This window comes from Melospiza georgiana, chromosome 6 (assembly GCF_028018845.1).
Source record: "Melospiza georgiana isolate bMelGeo1 chromosome 6, bMelGeo1.pri, whole genome shotgun sequence".
In the NCBI taxonomy this organism is placed as follows: Eukaryota; Metazoa; Chordata; class Aves; order Passeriformes; family Passerellidae; genus Melospiza; species Melospiza georgiana.
Window position 1 is genome coordinate 41,001,233 of NC_080435.1, and position 23,958 is coordinate 41,025,190.

Genomic DNA, 23,958 nt, shown 5'->3' on the forward strand with positions numbered 1-23,958 from the left:
GTGCTCTGCTCTGCCCCTGGAGCGAGAGGCACACCCTCCGCAAGGGGCAGCAGCCACGTGGACAACACCTGCTCCGCCTACTGCATCAGCACAGAGCAAGTGTAGGCACCTGGCTAGGCTGAACAGACACGGCACATTTACATTCAGCAAGAACAGCAATCAAGATGAAGCCTGTGTGTTTATAGGGGCTGAAGGCTGGCTTTAGGCCAGGGAAGAAAAGCCTTGGTAGCTGCTGGCTTGCTACCTCTCCAGCACTACTGCTGCACTTTCATTTCCCATAAAATATCTCAAGAGGCTTGACCTAGGTCAGTCTGTGTGAAATGGATCAAGAATGGCTCTTCCTGGTTCAGAAAGCAACTCCTCTGGCCTATTTGTAGCTATCCCAGCTGAAAGAAATTGAGTTTATCTAATGTATTCTACCTACACAAGCTTTAAGGTCTTACACTTTTCAAAGGCAGTTCTGGCTGACACCACCTTCAAGATCTGGGAGCATAAAGATAGCGTTAAAATACCTTGCAGGGGTTTAGACAAATCTTTTAACCACATTCTTCTAGTCCCTTTTACCAACATAACTAGGCAGGTGTTGTTGGCTACAGGAAATGGAAAGGGCTAAACTGAAAGAGCCACTGCTCCACATCCTATCCATGTGCATCCCCAAGTGACAGAGTCGGAGCAGATCATATATGAGCTCCTGTAACATCTGCAGATGAAACTGAAACTAGCTGGCTATCAGCTCTGAGCACTAGAAACAAACAGGCAAAACAGAGCTGAACATAGGCACTACTAAACAGTTTAAAAAGGCTTTTAGGAACCTTAACAAAAAATGCCTGTGGCATGGTCTAGAAAAGCTCGTTTGTCACAGGCAGTTCCCTCGAGACCAAAGTCATGCAGTGCTCCCACACTCACGTGAAAGACTCGAGTCTTAAACAATTTGGTTATGATCAGATAAAACACAAAAGAGGGAACAAAAATAGCTTCCCCATCTCTCCTTTCATCCAGAAGCAGGTGAATCACTGACTTAAAAGACATCTAGTGGCAGATAAAAAACTATAGAAAATGACTAATCTAAAGGATGTTATTCTGGAAACTTCCAGACTTCCCATTCCATGGAGTCTTAGAAAGGAGTGGAGTTCCAGTCTTTCATTAAACCATGAATGTTAGACAGAGACTAAATGATAAACCAAGTTATGGAAAAGCTTCCCAGACAACTGTAAGTCAAAAGGACTTGTGAAGCCCTAGGCAGTACTCCTGCTCTCCTCTATCACCTTAATCTCCCTTCCTGTTGGCAAGAGAAGGCAGCAACCACACTGTGAAACCTGAAAGCCTGTAAGACCAAAAATTCCAAGTCAGGCTTAAACAGCACTGAAGCATTAAACAGCACACAGAGAGCTGTGTACTTTACATATATATAAATATATATATATATATAAAGATTTTTCTTCTTTTCATAGATAAAAGACACAAGATATTAATTCTTCCGACCTCAATGTTTTTGGTTTCACTTACTCTGAACAAGTAAAAACCATCATCCCAGGAACTTACAGCAAAGCCACCACAGGTTCCTGGGACCAAGAGAATCCTGTTCAGCAAGAAAAAAGAAAAGCATCTGGAAAAGCCCACTGTAAGCTGGGCAGTGGAGAGTCAGCAGTACATGTGAGAAAGACTCCAAGTCCCATTTGCTTGGAAGGTAAGGAATAAGCAACACTAGCCTGAAAGAACCCAGATTCCACTCGTATGTAAATGCACAAGCAATACCAATCAACCTCACAGACTTTTTTTAGTAAGACCTTTCAATAAACACACATACACACATATATATACAGCCTTCTCTTGCAGAGACAGTTAAGTAGTTCCACAATCAGGACAGGGCTGGCCAGTCAGCACCACCTGGCCAGTGGATCACAAGGTGCTGAAGATGCTCCTGTGTGCGTGCTCATGGTTACTGCATTGTTTCTGAAGGGAAGGCCAATAAGTCTTGGAGACAGGCTCAGTGCAAACACACACACAGCTGCAGTATTCTGTAACAGCTGTATCACAGGGTAAGGGAGATGAGAGGGAGCAGCAGAGAAAAGAACAAACATAAACCCTCTGCCAAAAGTGTCTGCAAACAGCGTCCATCCATGGTAAGTCCAGTCAGATTTTGATAGAGAAGGAAGTTCCACATGAGCAACCCTTCTCTGCCTGGGGGTTGCTCACCACCTGGAAGGAGCTTCGGATCAGCTCTTGGCTGAAATCCACCATGGATCCTTTCACAAAGGCCAGGCTGTCCACATCCACAACCACACGGGCACCACCTTGTTCAAACACCCTGCAAAAAAAAAGCAGCATATTTAACCACTAACTGTGCCAAAGACCTTACAGAAAAGCACAACCTCAGCATGTTCCTTATCTCACAGGCTTCTTCCCTTCAATTCAAGACACTATCATCTCACACATACCCTTCCTGTCATTTTTGCCAAGAACAGTAACACCTGACCACCAAAATGTCCCTTTGTCCTTGCCTGTCATCGGGATTGATAACTGTGTCCAAGGAAAACTTGTACTGGAAGCCAGAGCAGCCACCTCCTTCAACCTGCAGCCTGAGAAACTCTGATCCTTCTGCAATCTCCAGCAGCCTCTGCAAATAAATAAAAGGAAGAGGACTAAAAGGCCTGCTGAACAAACCAGTGAACACACAAACACCTCCTCTGCGTGACGGCAGGGCAGACAGGTTGGAAACCCTCCCAGAGACACCAGGCCGCTCCGAGTCCCCACCTTCACGCAGCTCTCGCTGAGGAAGACCTGGCCTTCGCTGGGGCCGCTCTCCGTCGGGCCCGGCTCGGAGAAGGACGACGCCCAGCGCAGCAGGGAGCCAGCGGGGCGGGCAGGGCCGCCCGGGGGCCTCGGCAGCGCTCGGCCTGGGCACGGCGGAGCGGAGCAGCGGCTGCCTCGGGAAGAAGGGAGAGGGGGCGCCTCAGAGGGGTCCGCGCCGCCGGAGCGGGCGGCGGGCCCGACCCCTGCAGCCACCAACCCCTGCGGCGCAGCGGGGACGTTCTGTGCCCCCGAGGGAGGGTGCGAGGGGCCGAGTGTCCAAGGGAACGGTACCTCGTCCGGCCGCCCAGCGCCAGCATCCACCACCGCCGCAGCGCCGCCGGCGCCGCCATGCCGGCCCAGCCCCGCCCCGCCGCCATGGCGGAAGTGCGGCCGTGGCGGGCGGGAGCGGCCGCGCCCACGGCGGGGCGGCACCGGGACGGCCGTGACGGTGTCCGTGCCCGTGCCCGTGCCCCTTCGCGGGCAGTGCTCGGCGTCAGCTTCGGTGAACGCGTTACAGGTGCTCAAAGCACGAAGCTGCTATTCGCCTTTGGGGGTGTTTGCAGCCATGAAGCAGTAATGAAATAAGCACCGAGCGCAGTCTGTCCGCGCATGCTTGTCACGGGATTAGCCGTAGGGTTATCCTGAGTAGAACCCAGAGAAGGATCAAGGTGCCGCCGCAGGGCAGTTGGGTAGGCTGAAGAGCAAACACGGGGGTTTTAGGGTTTCTCCCTGATTCCGGCTTTTCTGCTTCGCTCTCCTTTATCAGCTGGAGGCCAGTCGTCCCCAGTTGGAGCGCTTGCCCGGCGCTCTCACACCCACACCGTCCCTCGCCTCCCACCGCAGCGAGGGCGGGCGGAGGCCCCGGCCCCGGAGGGCCCCCCCGACTCCGGGCAGGCCCCTGCAGCCCCCCGGGGCTCGCCGCCCTCCCGCGGTGTTTTCAGCTCCTCCTGCTCGTTTGCCGTGTGACAGTGGCCTAGCCGGTCGATCACGCAGCGCTTGTGGTTAAAAGAGTGTATTATCTCTTTGTTCCTCTTGCGCTTCTGGGGGAGGAATCCTATTCCTCAGCCCTAGCCAGGCCTGTGGAGAGTGATACAGTGACTGTGTGAAAGACTGGTGGAAGAAAACCTGTCATCCCAGCAGGAGGGAGTGATTTACCGTCAGAGGACTTCAGGACCTTGTCACAGTTGGCTTTCTCACCATCCTGCTCCGAGCAAAGTGATTCTTCTGTAACCACGGGGTTTTGCTTTTTGTTCCACCCTGAGCATGTAAATAAAGACTGGTTTGAGCTGTTTAATTTTGCCTACTCTTGGGTTAGCTCTGATGATGCTAGGGTAAAGCCAGGAAAGTATCACAGGCAAAGGTCCCAGCAGGACTGGTACTAATGCAGGCACCTGCAATAGTTGATGAATCCTCATCAGGAATATTGGAACACTGAATGTTTAAAAACATATTAGGGTGTTTCTCGATTATTATCAATGTGGCATCCCAAAAGCTGACAACTTTGGAGGAGGGAATTAAAACCTCCTTGGAGAAAAGACGCAGAGGGATCATGCCTGATTTCTTTCTATATTGCATTAGCTTTCTTTCTCACTCCTGTCGGGTGTATTAGATTGATCTTGCTGCATTTCTCCATGTTGTGGCTGTATTCACTGTGAACACCTTTTGGAGAATGGATGTAGCCCCAAAAAACCGACACTTTCATTTTTACTGTGTTAAATTGATAGAAATGTGGCGTGCAGCTTCAAGGGTCTTTGGGACATTGCTGAAATGATTACTGCAGACTGAAAGAATGAGGAAAAGGGCAACTATCATCACTCACAGTTAATATAATTAATAATCTGCTGTCTGGGGACAACTTTTTGGTGTGACAAGGGGAGGTGGGGGTAACTAAGGAGAACAGCTATTCCCTTGCATCTCATCACTGGCCATTTTTCCTTCAATCAGCTATATGGTACAGGGATGGTTAGTCACTTTTTTTTTTTCATGGAGTTACAGTCTAGTTTTTCTTCCTTCTTGGATTATTATAATTTTTGGTCATATTGTTTCTGATAGGTAGACATAATCTGTTTTTAAGTTTGTGTTTTGATTTTCTGTTCTTATTCTGGTTTGTGGTGTCCTGGTTTGGGGAGTTCCTTTAGCTCTCTTTAAGCGCACTGTATTGAAAAGATTTATCTGAAAGTTGAATTTTCTAGCTATTTTGCTCATTTCTCCTCTGCAATATGATGCTAAAATCATCTTTTATCTATTCTGAAGGGAAACGAAATTTTTTTCAGTGCTTCAGAAGCTGGTGATAATAAAACCTCAGGCGTGGTGTTGAATACAAGAGTGGATGTGATGAATTTAAATGTGAGTTCTGACGATCTGTAGCAAAAGGAACATGTTCTGGCTGAAAGAACAGTTAAATTGATTAGTGCCTGTATGTGGATTTTCTTGAGAACCTGCCTGCTGTATTCACTGCCACTGTAGTGCCTGCAAGCACATTTGTTTACAGAGCTGCAAGTGCTGTGTTGGAGGGATTTGGATTAATCAGGTGTAGATGGCTGATGAAGTGGAACTTCAGGCTTTATCCTCGTGTAATAAAGTTGAGTTGGTTGAACTACAAAAATTAACAAGTCCAGTTTCAGTCTTGCTGGAGAGAATTTGTCTGCTAGCGTTCTTAGCCTTTTCCACTGGTGTTTATGCAGTGCAGCATAAGCTCCCTGTGATGTTGGTAATCTGAAAGGACCTCCATCTGCAAAATAATGAGATCCGCCTGAAGTTGATTTGAATCTTTCTTAAGCAATTTTTGGCTCCAAGGGAACCAGGAGGCTTATGCCTGTTATCAGATGTCACAGGGGGCATGTGCCTAAAAGCAAGGTCTGTTTGGCCCAAGATGCTTATGCTGCCCTGGGGAATTTAAGCTTTAGTAATGTTATTGCAAAACTGACACCACAGTAATGTATGATATCAGCTAAAAACCTTGGGCAGAAGGTTTCTGCTTCTTTCCTCTGTAAAGGCCTTGGCTGTAGATTTACAGATACACACTTATTAGGCTTTTTACTACTCCATTTTGGGGTGCAGGGAGGGAGACATTTTCTGTGAAAATGTTAAGTTGGATCCTAGATGCAATGATTTTTAGTTCAAAGCCTTTGAAATATGTGTTGATTTGTATGTACATAGTCACTGCCATTGTGTAAAAGCATCTGTGAAGCAAAGATACCTGGTGAGTTGTTTCACAGGGAGGCATCCTGATTTAATGGACTGTGGAATTTGCTCCCAAGCAAATTCCAAGCACTGCTTATCCTGTGAATGTGTGATGGCACTTTATGGTGTTGCTCTGACTTGACAGCAGTTCTGTTACCAGCAGTCAGATAGGCAACTTTCTTTACCATCTGTAAGACTTGAAGGATGTGGATAAGGGAAGCCTTTTGAAGGGTATGCTTTCCATGTGCAAGGAAAAGCCTTTATCTGGGTCAGTTATAAAGTGTGCTAGGTAGTGTTAAATACATGGCTTAGTCTCAGCAGGGGTTTTTTGAGGGTGGTTTTTTGGTTTTTGGGGGTTTTTATTTGTTTGTTTGTTTGGTTTGGTTTGTTGTTTGTTGTTTTTTTTTTAATAGAGCTTTGGTAAGTATCCTGCTATGCATGTGTCTTGAAACTGAATGCTTAGTTGAAGTCTAAAAGCCCCATTGAAAAGCCCCACAGCCCTTTCTGATGTGACACCCTTTGCAGAGGGCCTGAGCAAAGCGTGGGGTGCCACCTCTGAGTCACTGGGCTGTGCAGCTGCAGCTGAGCAGGCACACACCTCACTGGGACAGAGGTCTGAAGGGGGACGCTGTGTCAGCTCTGCCACGTTCCTACCAAATCAGCACTCACGTGCCTCTCTACTGTGCTCTAACATGATCCCAGAAAGGCTAAAATTTGCTACCATGTGAAATTGGTGAAAAGTTGTAAACAGTTTGGGTCAAATGCTTTCTGAAGCGTCATCTGGTTTGCCTCGGCATCCCCAGCACAAAGCAGGGAGTCTCTAGCAATTCACGAGTTTGAGAACCAGAACTGGCATGTGCGTGCTCTGTGAAAGGCGGCAGACACGCCAGGTACTCAGCAGATGTAACTCTTGGCACTTTCAACATGCAGAACAGGAGGCATGGGATATGTACGAACAAGGCCACGGACGAGTCTACCACAGCAACTTTGTGGGCGTTATGTTTTATCCCCTTTCAGCGGGGGCAGCAAAAGAGCTTCCCGGTCCATGGCACTGTATCTGAGCCTGTCCTCCGGCTGCTGCCTTTGACACTGACGGTCCCAGGACAGCCCGGGAATGGGCATGGCCAGTGGCAGCGCTTTTGGAGATGGTGTCAGTCCGTCTGTCCAAGGGCTGTAGTTCCAGCACTACCACCACTCCCGGGCTGTCCTGTCGTCCCCTGTCACGACGGGTGCCGTAGTGAGGAGCTCCCACCGCCCTTTTCGCGGCTGCAGCCTTGCCCTCGGCCACGGGGGCGGGCGGTTCCTCCCCCCGGCCCTCCCGGGGATCGCTCGGCGGCTCCGGCCCGGCCCCGGGGCGGGGCCCGGCCAAGCTGACCGGCGGGCGGGGCCGCCGCGCTCATGTGACACCGCGGAGCCGCCGCCGCCGCCGCCGCTGCCGTGCCCGCCGCTGCCGCCATGGTGCCCTGCCCGCTCGCCCTGCTCCTGGCGCTGGGCGCCGCCGCCACCGCCCTGGCCGAGCCCCTCCGCTTCGTTGACTGCGGTGAGTGGCTCCGGCCCGCGGGGCAGCGGGAGGAGAGCAGCAGGCGGAGACGGCCCGGTAATCCCGGCTCTTCCTTGCAGGTTCCATAGACGGCAGCATCCAGGAGGTGAACGTGAGCCCCTGCCCCACTCAGCCTTGCCTGCTCCACAAGGGGACATCTTACAGCATCAACGTCACCTTCGCCAGCAGTAAGGAGCACATCCCCAGCGGGAGTGGGCAGGGGATCCCCTCTTTGTCCCTCTGCTGGGACGGGAGAAGGGCGGCTGGAGAAGGATCTGGGTGGAGGGAGAGTGTCCCTTAGTTGTGTTCTTGCAGCCTCTGGGGTGTGTGAAGGGCACGTGTGGTATATGTGTGTTCTCCATGTTTTGCAGAGATCGAGAGCCAGGGCAGTAAAGCAAGGGTCTATGGGGAGATGCTGCACGTGGACATACCCTTCCCTATTCCTGAGCCTGATGGATGCAAGTCTGGGATCCAGTGCCCCATTCAGAAGGGCCATTCCTACAGCTACCTGAATAAACTGCCTGTGAAGAGCGAGTACCCCAGTGTAAGTATGCAGGCAGCTGGTCAGCTTCTCAGCTACCGCCTATACCACCTGCCTTTAAGGGAAGACACCTGTTCTGTTCTGGTGAGACAGAGTAGACTCCATACACAGCCTGGTGTTCTTTTTGCTGTATGACCCTAGTTTCAAGTTCCCACTTTGGGACAGGCCCAGCTAAGGAAGCAGCCCAGCTCCAGCTGAGAAGTGGCTTCAGCTGCTCCAGTATCTTCCTGCTCTGTGCTTCCTGCACCATGCTTCCCACCAGAGCCTGCTGCCTGCCGCTGAATGTTCCCAGACTGGGTGCGCTTGACTCTGGCGTGCAGTTCAGCTAGGGATGCTGCAGGGTGCTTCTACTCTACTTTTGCAGGGAGTGGGAATTCAAGTGTGTGGAGGTCTCCTGTGTCATGTAACTGGGTGCACTCCAACCACAGATGGTGCTCCAGGAATCAGTGCATGAGCATGGCCCACCTACTGCACGCAAGGGCAAGGCTCCAGCTCTGTCCTCTTTGTGCAGAGCTCCCAGGACCTCTTTGCTCCACACAAGTGAAAACTTTTCTCCTGATGCCCTTGCCTTAAGATTTCCTGAATGTTCTTATTTCCCTCTAATTCTTTCTCTTTCAGATTAAACTGATTGTGAAGTGGGAGCTGGTAGATGACCAGGACCAGATGTTGTTCTGCTGGAAGATACCAGTGCAGATTACCAGCTGAGGAGCTCTGCCATTAGTAGGGTTTGGGGAGGGGAAAACTGGAAACAACACAGGCCAAATTCTTTTATATAATAAACATTTCTTACTGCTTCCTTCAGAGCTCTGCAGCCTCTGAGCAGCCAGCACTGTGTTCCTTGCAAGATCAGCCGCTGGCAGAGTGCTCTTACTGTGTTTAGGTGACACCCCTGGGGTGTTTTCCTAGCAGCTCAAAGGGCAGCAGTGTCTGCTGCAGGAGTGACTGAGCATCATCCTCCAGCCGCTCTGCGGAGGCGCTTTATCTGTTAGACATGGAGCTGTCTGTCCTCACAAAGGAATTTCTCAGTGATGAACCTGGCTATTGTCTGAGCTACCTGATAACCCTTCAGTGCCTCTTCTAGAATGCCAGCTGCATCCACCCTCCTGTGTTTCTCCTGCTCTGTTGTGATTGGGATGCCCCCAGGACCTGCATTTGCTATCCATGCAGTGAAGCAGAGGGGAGGAGTCTTTCTCTGAGCTGACAGCCTGCTATGTCCTGGGCTTCTGCTCAAGCCAGCAGGACTCCAGCTGGGAAAACTTCCGTTTTGTGGATGCGAAGCCAAATGGCGTTCGATGTCTCTGCAGGGATGATTCTTTCTCTAACCAATGTTTTGCACTACTACTAACTTGGAGCTGCTGTGAGCTCCTGAATCTCTTTTTATAACTTTCCTTTTAATAAAGGCTAGACAAAATCTGCTTGTGTTGTATTCTGTGAGTGAAGAGGATCAGGAGGAAAAGCAGTGTCTGGGCATCTTCTAGTTGGGATTCAGCTGGTCTTCTTAGCTGAAGGCATGAATAAAGGTGGTCTGCTGGCCTAAGTGTGGGTAACCTGGAAGCAGCCAAGCATCTCTGTTGCTGGTATCCAGCTGGCAATGTCTGGCTGTGCTCCTGCTTTGCTAGTCCTATGCAGGCTTGAAATTGTGCAAAGGCTCCCTGAAGAGGTGGTGGCATAGAACATAGCCTTGCTTGCTGCAGCATAGGTAAAGGTCTTCATACTGAGGGCTCCAGGGCTGGAAAAACAACTGCCAGAGAGCCCTTACCAACTGCAGTAAGCTATACTTTCTCACGTGGGAGCTGCTGCTCCCTTGTGTGAGAACAAGGCAGGGTGTGAACAGCTACAACTTCCGTGCTGTCTGCAGGGACTGGAGCTGGCTCCTGCCACTGGTGCTGGGCTGGATATTTGGCCTGGCAAAGCTCCCTACTCCAGTTTGGGAGCAGGAGGAGGCCATGTGCCCACTGAGAGGGCCAAGAATTGGCTTACAAGTGGGATGGCTGTGCCCTTGGCAGAGGCAAGACAAGCATAGTTCTGACAAGCCCCAGTGTCTTGAGCCACAGGGGCCCAAAATAAATGTTTTATTTAACAACATGAGAGAAGTTTCCAGCAGACTCAGTTAAAAAAAATAACCACCAACAACTTTACAGAAAGGAAGCTGGACCTGCTTCCCCTCCCCCTGCCCAGCTAGCATGGGGCACAAAGTACAGGGCTAAAGGCCACAGGGAGAGCTGCCCCTGGGGCCCCTCAGGCCTCTTTCCCATGCCCCAAGGTTAGGCAGCAGCTCTAGAAAGCTGGGGTGGAACCCCCATCTTAAGCTCTGGCCTGGATGCTTCACAAGGAGTGGGGCCAGCACCCACGGTGTGGGTAAGGCTTGTCACTAGGTCAGTGCAGCAGTGGCAGGGAGGTGAACCCCCTTTCTTGCAGGGTGAGGGGGACAGGCAGGGGCTGTGTGGCAAGGGAAGGTGTCCTGTGAGCCTCCACGACACAGGGCAATGTGACAGGTGCTGAGGGCTGGGGTGGGCTCTGCTGCAGGAAGAGCAGGGGCTGGCAGGGCCAAGAGGGGTGCAGAGGCTGGGAGCTCAGCCCTGACCTATAAAGAGAGGTGGTGGGGAAGCTGTGCACTTCGAAGGCAAAGGAACAAAGAGCCTCGAAGCACCCACAGCCGTGGGAGGCCTTTCTGTGTGCTCCCAGGTCCCAGAGCCATGTGCAGGGGAGCAGCCTCACCCCTGCTCTCCTAGAGCTACGCAGCTGCTGGGTTCTGGGCTGTCTGGGGCACGCAGTGGTGTGACCGGGCCAGGGCCACGTAGCCTGGCAGGCACTGGCAGCGGTAGGAGCCCTCTGTGTTCTCGCAGGTGCCACCTCGGCACAGGGGCTCAGGGTTGCCCACTTCCTCACACTCGTTGATATCTGCAAGGAGAAGGATTGGGCTGAGCTGGTGGCACAGTGAGTAGTCCCAGCCCACAGCCATCTCCTTGTGCCCTTGCTGTCCCCGCTAGCCCTCCCACACACGTTCTGTCTGCCCTGTCTCCCAACCAGTACCTTCAGGATGTCCACAGTGACCCCAGCAGCCTCCCATGCCCTCAGCATATCTGCAGAGCATCTGTAGTATCCAAGGGTGGCATCCCCAGTGTCCTTCAGCACAGTACTGAACCCTGCCCCATGTACACCAGACAAGAGTCCCTCCAAGCTCTGCAGCTGGTGACACCCCCGAGTAGCAGCTTTTGGCTAACAAGTTATAATAGCCTAAGATCTGGGGAAAAGGCCACTTCTAGCCTTGGAAAATGTTCTTTTCTGATCCAACAAGGTCAACCAGGCAAATGATGGTGGCCCTGAGAAGCCAGTTATCACCTCCAGGACCAAAACACAGAGGGACTTCGTGCTGCACAAACAACAGCTTATTTCATTAACCTGAAAAACTGTGCCAAAGGGCTCAGTTGGTCAGCTTGTCAGGCTGGAGTGTGCACGTGAGCCCTACAGCAGCTGCCCTCCTGTGACAGGTCTGCTCTGCTACTTGTACTCACCCAAACACTCTGCCTGAGATACACCCACTTGTGGTGAGGCCATGAGCAGGACAGAGCACCCATGTACAACCCCAGAACCATTGTTTACACCCACAGGTGCAAACAGAGCCCAAATCCTCACCTACCAAGGCAGGCCCAACCCCTCTGACCACAAACTCCAGACTCAGCCCCCACTGATCAGCAGGGAATGGGGAGCAGCTGATGGGTTCAGCTGGCCACCCAAGGGAGAAAGAAGGCCCCAGCAGTAGCCAATGGGCCCTGGGAGGACCAAAGTGCTCTGCCACACCAGGGACCTTGGATTATCTCTAGCATAGGTGGAGGGGGCCATCTGACAAAGAAAGAGAAGTGCAACCCCAGGGAGAGATGCTGGAAGCAAAATTTTAAGGGAGGTAAGAGAAAGCACAGCAGTCACAGGAGGAAGATGAAGAGAGGGGAAACATGAGAAGAGAGAGCTTGAGGAACAAGGTAGACTTCACACACAGCCAAACCAATTGCTGAACTGACACTATGGACTCACACTAAACCTCAGGATCAGACATTGCCATGAACAAGATGGCTTGCTGGGAAGCCCAAGGAGAAGTCAGGCACACCAAGGGAGGGAGATGTGCTTTGCAGCCTCAGAAGCAAGGGAAAGTAAAAGCTGAAAGAGCAGACAGGCTGCAGTCTGGCCACCAAATCGAGAGGAGAAATGAAACAAGGACACTTTAGCCTAGAGAGACCCAAAAGCCAGAAGCAACAGTGTAGTGTTGCTAGCAGTCTGCACCAAGTCCTGCAGTTTGCCCACATGGGTAGGGGTGGGGACACACAGCCCACTTTCAGGGCATGGCTAAGCTGCTGCCATAGGGAAGTGAGAGGGGAAGTGCTGCAGCAGCTGCAGGAATATTCTAAAGGCCTGAAGTCAGCAAGGTAAAAACATGGTGATGACTAAGAATCAAGCAAGAGAACTGAAAGGAAAAAAACAGGTTGCAGTGTAAAATGAGGGTTAGTTAGTTCAGGATAGAAAAGGCAACAAGCAAAGGCTCCATAAATATGTTGGCAGGAAACAATGGGGAATGTCAGTCTATTTCTTATCAACAGAGAAAACAACAGCCAGTTGAGCTGGCTGGAGCAGCTAACACAGGTTTTGTTCCAGCCATCATAAAAACATTAGTGGTGATCAGGCAGGGCACAGACCATGTTTGAAGTGTTTAAACAAGGGTGCAGGAGCACAGGGGGAGAAAGGTCACACTGATGGAGAGGTTCAACAGCCAGAAATAAAGCAGTTACATCCATAAAGTTTTGTGGCAACACAAATTCATGTGCTAATGCTGCCTGCAGCCCCTTAAAAGTTGACAGTTCTTTCTGAGGTGGGAGCATAAAGGAGGCCTCAGAAAAGCAACAAAAGATAAATCTCATAACCATCTTCAAAAACAGAGAAGGGAAAATCCAGAATTATAGTCTGCTCACCCCTAAGCAGTTCAGGTTTGTGAATGATTAGGTCATAACCCTCTAAAGAATAACAAGATCATTAAATAGCTGGTGCAGATCAGTTAAGGCCTGATTACGTTAAGCCAATCTGGTTCTCTTCCCTGACCTGATAACTGGCCTGTCAGATAAGAGAGAAGTGGTGGATATGATGTGCCTTGGCCATGGTGAGGATTTCAACACACTCTCACATGACACACTCAAACAGATTGAGAAAATACCCTCTAGATTAAACTGTGGCAATTGCACAATGGACCACACAGCTGCACTTCAAAGACAATTAGAAATACCTGGCTGTTACAACAAAAACCCTTTAAAGCACAGGTTGCAGTGGTCTGTCCTTAGCCCTACTCTAAGCAAATATGGTCATTAAGGTAGACAAAGGAAGAATCCCCATGCTTATAAAATATATGTGTGTGACACCAGGCTGCAAGCACTTTGCAGGGTTCAGACTTACTCTGATATAGTAGCAGTCCAAATTCAACCAGACAAAATTCATTGAAGGCAAATGCAAAACATTATGGCCAGTGAAAGGAAAACAGTGCACAAATGCAGAAGAGGGAGTAACATCTCAGGCTGCCATTTTGCACAGCTGCCTTTGGGGTGGTATAGACCATGGGTTCTGTATGAAGAAGCTGCACCATTGTTTTTACAGTAAGGATGCCCTGAATTGGAGTAAGTGCTGTGCCTAAGGAACAAGAGTGTCTTCATCTGCTCTGATGAGTGCCTGAGGTCTCAGCTGGCATGGAGACATATAATGAAAAGGGTGGAGACATGGCATAGGGATTTAGAGGAAATGCAGAGAGAAAATTTAGAAACCATGTCTCATAGGGCAGGGTGGAAAGTGAGGAATTTCACCAGGGCAGTGGCAAATGTAGAGGACATTAATCACAGTAACAATGGCTTATGATGTACAAGAGTGGTATGAGAAGACAAGAGACATCAGCCGCTCTCGGTGATGCCCCAAGCCGCTCTTACCTAGCTGCCAGCAGAAAGTGGCCGGCGGAACTTCCACGAGGGCCCTCCCAGCCGTGTGGGAAGGAATCGGAAGAGCGGGAGCGCTCCTGCTGCCGTCCCGGCCGGCACCGGCAGGGAGCAGCCGCGGCCAGGGGACGCGGGGCCTCACTCACCCACGCAGGCCATGCGGGTCATGTCCAGCTGGAAGCCGTCGAAGCAGTCGCAGGTGTATCCCTCCGGGACGCGCACGCAGCGCCCGTTCTCGCAGCCGTTGAGGATCCCGCACTCCTCCGCCTGCAGCCCCTCGAAGCCCTCGTAGAGACCTGGAGGGCCGAAGGCGGAGTCAGAGCAGGGTGAGCCTCAGCCCAGTCACACAGGGAATATCGGGCATGCAGCAAGACAGTGACTGACCGGGACTGACTCAGGACTGACTCAGAACAGCCAGGAACAGAGCTTGCTCCAGCCCTGGAGCAGCCCGGCCAGGGTGGGAACCAGGAGGCAGTCAGTCCCCACGGACACAGTCTGAGTGGGGAGGCAGTGCTGTGTCTCCAGTACTCACCAGTTTGGCCGGGCAGGTAGCGGGGTGGAGACCGCGCTGGGCCATGGTGGAGAGGGCTGCCACGAAACTCACTGCTGGATACCCTCCGAGGGAAACTGGCCTCGGGGCTTCCGTACTCAGACTCCAGGTAGTTGTAGTAGGGGCTGGGAAGGCCATAGTGGGGGTCTTCCAAGCCCGGTCCGTACTCATACCTAGGTCTTTCTCGGAGCTCACCCCCTCGCTCACTGTCTTCACTGGCCCCATTACACAGGAAAGCAAAATCAGCTGCAGGTAGTAAGGAAAAGGAAGGGTCAGTGCAGCCTGGCTCAAGGTCCACTATATGGCCAGAGGGTGTGCATCCACACTGGGTCAGCTGAGCCAGACCTGCCTTCAGTGCTCTCCAAAGCTGCAGCTCTGTAGTTTGTTGATTGTCAAGAAGACTAGCTCCCGTCTGGGGCCAGCAGGTTCTCGAGCAGCAAGAACCCCAATTCCCAGGGTGCTCCCATCCCCAGCTACCACCGCCTCCTAACGTGTGCAGAAGCAGTGGGATGCACAGGGCAACTCTCCCCTCAAATACATTGGACTTGCTGCAAACCAGTTTCAGGCACATTCTACCCACTGGTGCAGCTCAGCCCTATTGAAGTGTGTGTGGGGTTACCTACTCCTTGGGCTGGCTCCAACAGTGCAGACATCTTATGCATGACATGACAAGTGGCAGCCCAGCCCATTCCCACCTCTGCTTGGAGATGGTTGCCCATGCCACCCAACTTACCAGAGGACCTGTGGGGACAAAGTGCACAGTTCTGGCCCCAGGCTTCGCCGAGCCGGCAGCAACACTCAGTGTACGTGGTCTGCTGGCCATGCAGCAGGTCTTGGCAGATGTAGTCGGCAACGGTCTGCCAGCAGACGTCCAGGTGGATTTCATACTCCTCCACGGTATCTGTGAGTGACACAAGCAAAGGATGCCATGGAAATCATCCAGAAGAGTGCCTGTCAATCTTGTCCCAAGATATATGACCACATGCACCAGGTTCTGCCCCCTCCTTGCCCTGGCTGCACCCTGTACTGGTGCTGACACACCTCAGCCAGGCACCAAGTCCTCACCCACTGCTCCTCTTGGAGGACCCAGCCATGGGGCAGGATGTGTGGGGCAAAGGTGTGCTGCAGAGGGGGATCAGGCTCACCTGCCCTGCTGGAGAAATTCACACACCGGTTGCCAGTGGCATCCAGCACAAGAGGGAGGCTGCAGAAACAGTGGTAGGAGCCTTCTGTGTTCAGACACTCGCCATTGATGCAGTACACTTCATTCTGACACTCATCCTGATCTGCCCACACACAAGGACAGGGCAATGTTTCAGGCAGGCAGACATGAGCAATATGACCCTTTCCCTGCCCAAATGGGGACCTCATGGCCCTCAGGCCCTCCTCTCTTGTTCCCCGGAGGGTCCCAGGAAGCCTGTTACCTAGACCTGGCCCAGCAGGGACAAGTCTGGGTGTAGCAGCACAGCTGTCCCCCTTTGTGCAGTGGGGTTCCCACTGCTCTTTGAGGCCATCTTACCAACACACTCAAGCCTGCTGGAGTCATAGAAGTATCCTGTACGGCAGAAGCACTTGTAGCCGGGCACCGTGTTCAAACACTGTCCATTGCGGCAGAACTCAGAGCCAAATATCTCACACTCATCCATGTCTGAAAGAGGGATGAAGGGAGGGCAAGTGTCTCAGGAAGCAGAGCCTTGGAAGCAAGGTGTGCTGGGTGCTATACCTGCAGAAAGCTGTCACAGCACCTTGCCTGGATCGCTGACAGGTCCCTGAGTGAGCCCCCCACCTCTCCCACAGGCCCCATGCTTGGGAGCAGAGGGAGAAGCACCCCCAGGCAGAGCAGGAGGAGGGATGGTGTGAGCAGGACACTCACAAATTCATGTGTATCTTAAGCACACAACCCCCATGGAGGCAAAGTGCCAAAGACTGAGCCAGCTGGCCACTGGGAGATCTAATCAGTAACTGGAAGAGCTGTGTCTTAATGGTCCCCATCCCTGGTTCATAATGGGAGACTTGCACCAAGAAAGAATGACTGCCAGCAACAAGGCAGGACTGGAGGCAGAGGCACTTCCAGCTCAACAATACTGGCAGTCTGGGATTTCTCTGGAATGGGGAAAGCAGCAGCAGGATGTTAGCATCCCCCATGATAGGCCTGGGGAGATAGTTTTGTCAATGCATTTTCATGCAGGGTTTTACATACTGCTCTCCCTCTTTCCCCTGGAAGAAATGAAAGAAAATGGTTCTAGTACCTGTGAAAGAAACTTTTCCTGAGAGCAGATCTTCCTGGGGAATATAGCCCTTCCCAAGAGGGCAGATCTCTTGGTACTCCACTGACCACGATACAGATGCCAAGAGGAGATGGAAAGAAAAGAAGCAGCTCGTTAGTGCAATCAAGGTGGAACTGGCAGGCAGAGCACTGGCCCTGCCTGGTGTGGTGGGGTCACAGACCTACCTGTGCCTGGGATGGGGCAGGGGTAAGTCTCACAGTTGTCACCCCAGGCTGCCCCCACCGTACAGCAGCACTCCTCCTTGGTGATGTTCTTGGCCAGGACGCTGTCACACAGGCGCACGTCACTGATGTGGTAGTAGCACTGCTTGCGCTCTGCGCTGTCAGAGACGTGGGCTGCACGTGTGTCGGAGCGCTCTAGAAAACAGCAGAGCAGGGACGGGATGGGGTCCTTGGCGCCCCAACGCAGCATCCCACACCTAGGAGGTCCCAGAGCACACCCCTCACCAGCAGTGTGGCCTTCCCAAGTCCTCACTTTCAGGCTCCCGAGCTCTCCCCAGACTAACACTTGCCCATTATCTGTGCAGGCTTGTACAGCCCTGTCAGCCCCTCATCTTTATCTCACCCCAGCCAGGGCTACCACACTCCTGCTCTAGCTGCCACCCATGCTGTGTCACAGTTGCCTACTCACCCACGGCAGCTCGGGGCTTGCACTGCCCTGCCTCTGTGTCGTACTCCTCGTGGTCACTGGGGCAGAGGCACAGGAAGGATCCCTCCACATTCTCACAAAGCGCAGTTCCGCACACGGCCACCATCAGCTCACACTCATTCACATCTGCAAAGCAAAGAGCAGCAGTGGGCAGCAGGAGCCCTGCCTCTGCATGGGCAGCCTGTGCATGGTCTGCAGCATGAAGCTACCCTGCAGTAGGGAGATGAAAGCCGCTAGGGACGAGCTGAGAACTACATTCACACTGTGGCTTGACACAAGTCTGGCAGGAGCCTCATGCCCTGCTCTTAGTGGATCCAGAGCCTGAACTCCAGCTTGCTGAAATCCAGTGGGTTGCTGGATCACAGAATGGTCTAGGACTCCAGTCCAATCCCCTACTCAGTTACAAGACCCCACCAGGCTGCTCAGAGCTTTTTCTTCTTGGGTCTTTAAAATCTCCAAGCATGGCAACTGAACAAACATCACAGGCAACAGTTCCACTACCTGAAAGTTTTCCAATGAAAACTTTCTTCCTTGTAATGCACCCTGCCTGATCTCTACAGGGACCCATTAAAGTACCTTTGTAGCACCTTCACTGTCTCCATCCCCCAAGGACCTCCTTTCCACCTGGACAGAATAGGGCTCCATGTTCATGGTTAAACACTCACTTTTTCAGAGCCTGGTCCTTTGCAATCCCAAAGATCTGCTGTGATAAGGGAAGGGGTTTTGACTCCATGAGCTGCCCTGTCCATGTGTGTGATTCTCAATGCGTGAGAGCAGTCCCTGTCTGTGGCCTGGGAGCCATCACCCAGCAGGGATGGCTCTCCTTTGCTGACTGCAGACTCACCAATGCAGTAGTGCCCGGAAGGTGAGCTCTCATAGCCGCGGTCACAGAGGCAGCGGAAGGAGCCATCCGAGTTCTCGCAGAAGCCGTGGCTCCCGCACAGCGTCTCATTGGCACATTCATCAATGTCTGCAGCAAAGCCAAAAACAAGAACTGTCCTAGTCGCCACTTCTCCCTATTCAGTGAGTGGACACCCCTACTCAGGTCTTTTGGCTCTGACCCCAAGATCTGGGACTGGGACAGGCATTTCCTTGATGTGAGGGACTGGGTCTGGCTGCTCCAATTACCTATGAGTATGCATGTTAAGAGAAGCTTCTTGCAACACGGAGAGCCACAAAGAAGCCATGTGAAAAGAGCCATAGGGGCAGGGGGGAATGGGAAATTGATGGGAAGTATGGGAGGTGACTGGCAGGAGTGGCTGAGGGTAGCAGTTTCCTGCAGAGGTGTAAAGAGACACAGAGCCTACAAGCTCCAGCTGCTGCATGGAAACTTTCTTGAAGCAGTCAGAACAGCTGTGTGTCCACAACCCAAGGTTCCCAAGGCCAGGGGCAGCTCCACATGCTAAGGCTGAGTCTTAGTGCAGCCCAGAGCCCAGTGGCTGGCAGCAGCTCCTCCCTGCTGCAACCTTCCCTGAGCTGAGGGGAGCCTCAAAAAATGCAAAAACCCTTTGCTCTTTCCTCTTTGCTGAAGCCTAGGCTTGAAACCCAGACTGACTAGCATGCTCTGGTACCAGCAGCCTTTCCACTCACCCAGGCCTGCCAGGCAGGTGACTGGCAGTGGCCCCAGCAAGCACAGCTTACAGGGAGCTGCGGTCCAGCCCCAAGCCTGGAATGGCTGTAACCTGCCCAGGACTCTCCCCAGGCGGAAAGCAGCACAATGCAGTGTCTGTTCCAGATGCCAGGAAGAGAGAAGTCTAGACACAAGCAGGCAGCGCAGCCAAGAAAACAAATTCTCAGCATTATCTGCCTCTCCACCAGCCACACATTTCCTCCTCCTCCTTCTCCCTTGCGCCTCTGGCAGAGATGTCCCTGTTCCTGCCAGGCTGAGGGGCAGGGAGAGCCAGGGCTGTACTCACCAATGCAGTCACCCAAGGGGGTCCAGTGGAAGCCAGGCTGGCAGCCCATGATACAACGGTAGGAGCCCAGGCTGTTCTGGCACCGCCACGTGCCACAGATGGCATCCCCATATTCTTTACACTCATCCACATCTGCAGGAAGGAGAGCAAGGGGATGAAGATGGTCAGATGGGGACCCTGTTTGTTCAATGCAGCACCTGGGTCTGCTTTGGCTGGCCAGAGGTCTTGAACCAGTGCTAGTCCTCCTTACAAGTCACCAGCATCTTTGAGTGCTGGGAGCAGAACTGCCCTGCCCCTGCACTGGTTTCATTCGTCCCCTCAAATTCTGGGAGGCTGATCTTCCCAGCAATGAGCTCTCACCCACGCAATCATCAGTCTCCGGGGAGTGTTTGAATCCATTTTCACACAGGCATCTGTAGGAGCCTTCTGTGTTCAGGCACTGGCCTTGTGAGCACAGGGACTTGTCTGCACATTCATCCACATCTGTGAAATCACGACAAAAACATCAGCCTGGATCTCAAAGCAGGGCAGGAAGCAGAGGGCAGGACCTAAGGTTTGTTCCTGCCACCCTTCAACTCACCTTGGCAGCTGACTCCACCAGCCACATTTGAGAAGCCAGGTGCACAAATGCAGAAGTAGGATCCTTGACTGTTAAGACATTCGCCATTGGGACTACAGATCTCACTGTTCAGGCACTCATTCACATCTGCAGAGGAAGCAGAACCATGCACCCAGCCCTGGGGTTCATCCTTCACCAAAGCCACATGGATTTCCTGTTCCCAGTCTCTTACAGGCAGCCTTCAAAGGGCTCCTGGCCCCTTATTTTCTCATCATGGAAACAGAGATCTTCCCTGTCCATGGTGAGCCCAAATTTGACTACAGCCTTATGGATGCGCCATGCACGGTGGCATCACTTGCCTTGGCACCAGCAGCCTCCTTGCTGAAAAAGAAGGGGGATCCACTATGTCCTGGACCCAGAGAGCTGCATGGATGGGGTTCATACCTTTGCATATTGTGCCATTGATGAGCTCAAAGCCAGCCTGGCAGTGGCACTCATAGGAGCCCGGTGTGTTTCTGCACTCTCCCCCCAGGCACTGGACAGCAGGGTCCTTACACTCATCCAGATCTGCCAAGAGGAAGGGCACAGCACAGAGTGAGGCCCCAACTCTTGCTACCAATGGAGAAGATCCCCATCCACAGAAGCATCACCCAGCTGTTGGCCTGCAAAGTCGGTTTGAGCTGTCCTCCCAGACCATCCCATCACAGTGAGAAGAGGGTAGAGACTCCCTGTTACTGGGCCGTGCAGATTCAGCCCAGACTCTTCACTCCCTTCCATCATAGGGACCAGCAAAACACTATCCCAGCCCCAAGTCAATGGTGCCCAGTGACAGGACCAAAGGCAAGGGGCACAAACTGAAATACAGGAGGTCCTGCCTGAACACACTTTCTGTGACAGTGGCAGAGCACTGGCCTAGGTTGCCCAAAGACATTGTGGAGTCTCCCTTCTTGGAGATACTGAAAAACTATCTGGATGTAGTCCTGGGCAGGCAACTGTTGGTGGCTCTGCTTGAGCAGTGTGTTGATGAGATGAACTCCAGAGGTCCCCTCCAGCCTTAGACATTCTGTGACTCTGTGAGCACAGGGGTACTGCTAACCCCAGTGTCTGTCTCCAGCAGAACTCTGCTCTGCATACAACAACCACCAAGAGGCCAATGCAGAGTCACAGTTGTTGACAAATCCTCCCTTCAGCTGACTGCACAAGAGCAAACATCAGCAGAGCAATGCAGCACCAGCCCTGCCTTCCAAGGCTCTGCTTTCTCACTTTCCAGACTTGTTTACAATGTCCTTCTCGTGGAAGAGCTGTCCAGGTGCCTACAACAACCCTTACCCAACTGCAGAGCTCTCCACAAACCCTCTGTCACCCAACTCTCCTAGGCCTTGGCCGGAATCTGCTGTCACTCTGAGGATTTTGCTCACAGCAGAGGAGAGAGGGATACCTTCCCTCACACAGAGGGCTGCAAGATGCCAGCAGACTGCCTGCAGCCCTTGAGGTAGGGGCAAGCACGGGAGAACATGGCACTGACAGGAGGTAAAGCCCTGAGACTGGCAGCTTCTGAAGGTAGGGAGGGACACTTTCCCCTTTGCAGAGCACTGAGCATGCCACAGGCACAAAGAGTATCGATCCCTACCACCTCAGGCAGCATTCCCAGCTTTTCACTCTCAAAGGGTTGCAAGAAGCAGTATTATTGAATCCTTCTGGACAGGAACCAAAATCTAGTTTATTTACCAAAAAACTATCACAAAACCCTTATCATGTTTCAAATATGAAACCTAAATCCACAGACAAGGCCACCAGCCAAGGCAGGGAGGAACATACCATCCTGCCATCAGGTCAGTGTGACCCAAACAATATCAAACCCTGATAAGATGCCCTCGTGAAATGGCTGGGGCAAGGTGGCTGAGCTGGGGCAGCTCATGTGGAGTCTTGGGAAAAGGGGAGGGCAGATGTAAGGCATCAAACCACGGCTCTTCCATCACACCCAAAAATCAAATGCAAAATTAGTTCATTTCACACTGGCTTTCTCAGACATCAAAACGGAGAGAATTAAGGGAGGAAAACTTCCCTCTACTCCCCTCCTGGAGGCCCCCTTACAGGGGGATCCTTCTGAGAGTCACATCAAAGGCAAGATCTTACATTTGCCAGCTACGTGCAGGCTGCAGGGCTCTGCAGTGCTCCAGAGATAAATTCTCAGCACGTGGCCATTCTTTAAACAAATACCTTTGCCAGCTCTGCCCTTTCCCTTCCTTGCTCCAAACAGGGAATTTGCATCAAGCCATTTCAAGCCCAGGATATCCCCCTCCAGTCAGCCATCAGAGATGGAGTTTTCCTGCTTGTGCTGGGGCAGTTGAGCTGTAAAGCTGGGACTGAGCACTCTCATGTCTCAGCACTGCAACCAACACAAATTAGTGCTGCTGTTAAGTCTCCGCCAGCATACCTGGCACAGCAGAGACCTTGTTCTAAGCTTTTCCTTTTAAACATGTCCAAGTTATATTAGGGACTGGAGAAAAATTATGAAACCTGGGTGCTCACAGTCTCTCCATGGGCTGTGGACCCAAGGTTTCTCCTTCTGTTGAAGGCCTACATTTGATATATATGTACACAGTTCTGAACTAAAAGACACACAACTCTGCAATGTTTCCAGGCCCCCTGTACTCCTCTGGCCTTTGTCATCATCTTCTAGATCAACATTGGTCCATGAATCTTTCCCCCATCCCTTCCTGTGTGAGCAAAATCACCTTCCTGCTGCTCCAAGCGACATATGCTCACAACCTTCCATGCTCTCTGCTGAACAGGAAGCTAAAGAGCTGGAAAAGGATCCTGAGGCTAAAGAAGCCTGTAACTGCCCCACCAGTAACCCAGCTATGGCAATGTCTCTTCCTTCATTTCCTCCAGCATCCCCTGCTCTGTTCCTGGGGAAGGGATACCTTCACACATGCTGCCATCTCTGGAGACAGTATAGCCGGTGTCACAAGACATGCAGGAATAGGAGCCCTCAGTATTGAGGCAGAGTCCGGAGGGACAGGGAGCCCGAGCTGTGCATTCATCAATGTCTGCATAAACACATGAGGGAGAGAGGGATAAGAGGAAAAAATGCAGAGCAACCATGACTAAGGGGCACATGTGCTGGGGGAACTAGCCAGCATGATGGCCAGGACTCAGGCAGAGCCAAGTGCTTAGGGACAGCCTAGGGAACCCTCTGGACTGAGTATGTGACACTTCAGAGTGTCTGGACACATGGCTCCTTAGTACCTTGGCAGCTCTTCCCATCAGGTGCCAGCTCGTAGCCGCGGTAGCAGGAGCAGCGGAAGGAGCCATCCAGGTTGACACACTGCCCGTGAGCACAAGTCCCCTCCACGAGACACTCATCCACATCTGTGTGACACAGAAGGCAACATGGCATGGGAGGGTGCTCACAGCAGTCCCTCCACACAAGCTATGAGTGCAATATGCTCTGGCCAAACAGGCTGGCTGACTGCAGGAGAAGGATGCTGCCTGTGCCCCTGCTCCTTTTGAGGCTTACAGGGAGCGCTGCCCTGGGGGGCAGGGGTGCTGCCCAGAGGCAGCCCAAATTTCTCACCAATACATCTTCCGTTCCTGGGCCGGTAGCCAGCCCCACAGCTGACACACTGGTAGGATCCTAGTGTATTGACACATCTCCCACTGGGGCAAGAGCTGGGATCCATGCACTCGTTGACATCTGCCAAGAAACACAGTTCTTTCAGGCTCCCAAAGGTAAACAGTGCGGCAGTCTCCAATGTCCTTTCCAGCTGGATCCTCAGAGTTTCCCTCCAGGGCACAGTGATACCCAATAGGAGTTGAGATGTGTTTGCTGGGGCTTAAACAAAATCTCTTTTGGCCCCACCTATCCCTCAGGATCCTACACCCACATCTGAGAGCTGACATAAGTCAGCAGCTAAACTCACTGCTGCAGGGTGTTGCCAAGGCCAGGAATGTGCATGGGCAGAGAAAGGGAT

General features: G+C 52.2%; 3 protein-coding genes across 3 annotated transcripts in view; 1 reads left to right on the forward strand and 2 right to left on the reverse strand.

Annotated features, from left to right (window-relative positions):
- Positions 1-1,468: 1,468 nt before the first annotated feature.
- On the reverse strand, positions 1,469-3,170 carry ISCA2 (iron-sulfur cluster assembly 2). The gene is made up of 4 exons (XM_058026613.1): positions 3,085-3,170; positions 2,755-2,923; positions 2,502-2,617; positions 1,469-2,308 (listed from the first exon to the last, which is right to left on the reverse strand). The coding sequence occupies exons 1-4, from the start codon at positions 3,168-3,170 to the stop codon at positions 2,134-2,136; spliced, it is 546 nt and encodes a 181-aa protein (XP_057882596.1). The 3' UTR covers positions 1,469-2,133.
- A 4,246-nt stretch (positions 3,171-7,416) lies between these two features.
- Positions 7,417-9,468, forward strand: NPC2 (NPC intracellular cholesterol transporter 2). Its single transcript, XM_058025944.1, has 4 exons — positions 7,417-7,516; positions 7,597-7,704; positions 7,888-8,060; positions 8,676-9,468. The coding sequence occupies exons 1-4, from the start codon at positions 7,432-7,434 to the stop codon at positions 8,760-8,762; spliced, it is 453 nt and encodes a 150-aa protein (XP_057881927.1). The 5' UTR covers positions 7,417-7,431; the 3' UTR covers positions 8,763-9,468.
- A 623-nt stretch (positions 9,469-10,091) lies between these two features.
- Positions 10,092-23,958, reverse strand: part of LTBP2 (latent transforming growth factor beta binding protein 2) — a 71,508-nt gene continuing 57,641 nt past the window's right edge. The window contains exons 19-35 of the mRNA XM_058025943.1: positions 23,562-23,681; positions 23,234-23,356; positions 22,909-23,034; positions 20,426-20,548; positions 20,003-20,128; positions 19,783-19,905; positions 19,423-19,554; positions 18,351-18,476; positions 17,489-17,632; positions 17,023-17,214; positions 16,820-16,900; positions 16,090-16,218; positions 15,716-15,856; positions 15,304-15,471; positions 14,553-14,816; positions 14,167-14,316; positions 10,092-10,958 (exon numbers count right to left, since the gene is read on the reverse strand). Coding sequence (XP_057881926.1) covers positions 10,792-10,958; positions 14,167-14,316; positions 14,553-14,816; positions 15,304-15,471; positions 15,716-15,856; positions 16,090-16,218; positions 16,820-16,900; positions 17,023-17,214; positions 17,489-17,632; positions 18,351-18,476; positions 19,423-19,554; positions 19,783-19,905; positions 20,003-20,128; positions 20,426-20,548; positions 22,909-23,034; positions 23,234-23,356; positions 23,562-23,681 — 2,435 coding nt within the window. The 3' untranslated portion in view covers positions 10,092-10,791. The remainder of the gene's footprint in view (positions 10,959-14,166; positions 14,317-14,552; positions 14,817-15,303; positions 15,472-15,715; positions 15,857-16,089; positions 16,219-16,819; positions 16,901-17,022; positions 17,215-17,488; positions 17,633-18,350; positions 18,477-19,422; positions 19,555-19,782; positions 19,906-20,002; positions 20,129-20,425; positions 20,549-22,908; positions 23,035-23,233; positions 23,357-23,561; positions 23,682-23,958) is intronic.

Coding starts and splice junctions, on each gene's coding strand:
- ISCA2 (XM_058026613.1), bottom strand. CDS start 3,170: ATGGCGGCGGGGCGGGGCTGGGCCGGCATGGCGGCGCCGGCGGCGCTG. Junction 2,924..3,084: donor GCGCTGGGCGGCCGGACGAG/GTACCGTTCCCT, acceptor TTCCCGAGGCAG/CCGCTGCTCCGCTCCGCCGT. Junction 2,309..2,501: donor GTTATCAATCCCGATGACAG/GCAAGGACAAAG, acceptor TTTTTTTTGCAG/GGTGTTTGAACAAGGTGGTG.
- NPC2 (XM_058025944.1), top strand. CDS start 7,432: ATGGTGCCCTGCCCGCTCGCCCTGCTCCTGGCGCTGGGCGCCGCCGCC. Junction 7,517..7,596: donor CCTCCGCTTCGTTGACTGCG/GTGAGTGGCTCC, acceptor TCTTCCTTGCAG/GTTCCATAGACGGCAGCATC. Junction 7,705..7,887: donor CAACGTCACCTTCGCCAGCA/GTAAGGAGCACA, acceptor CATGTTTTGCAG/AGATCGAGAGCCAGGGCAGT.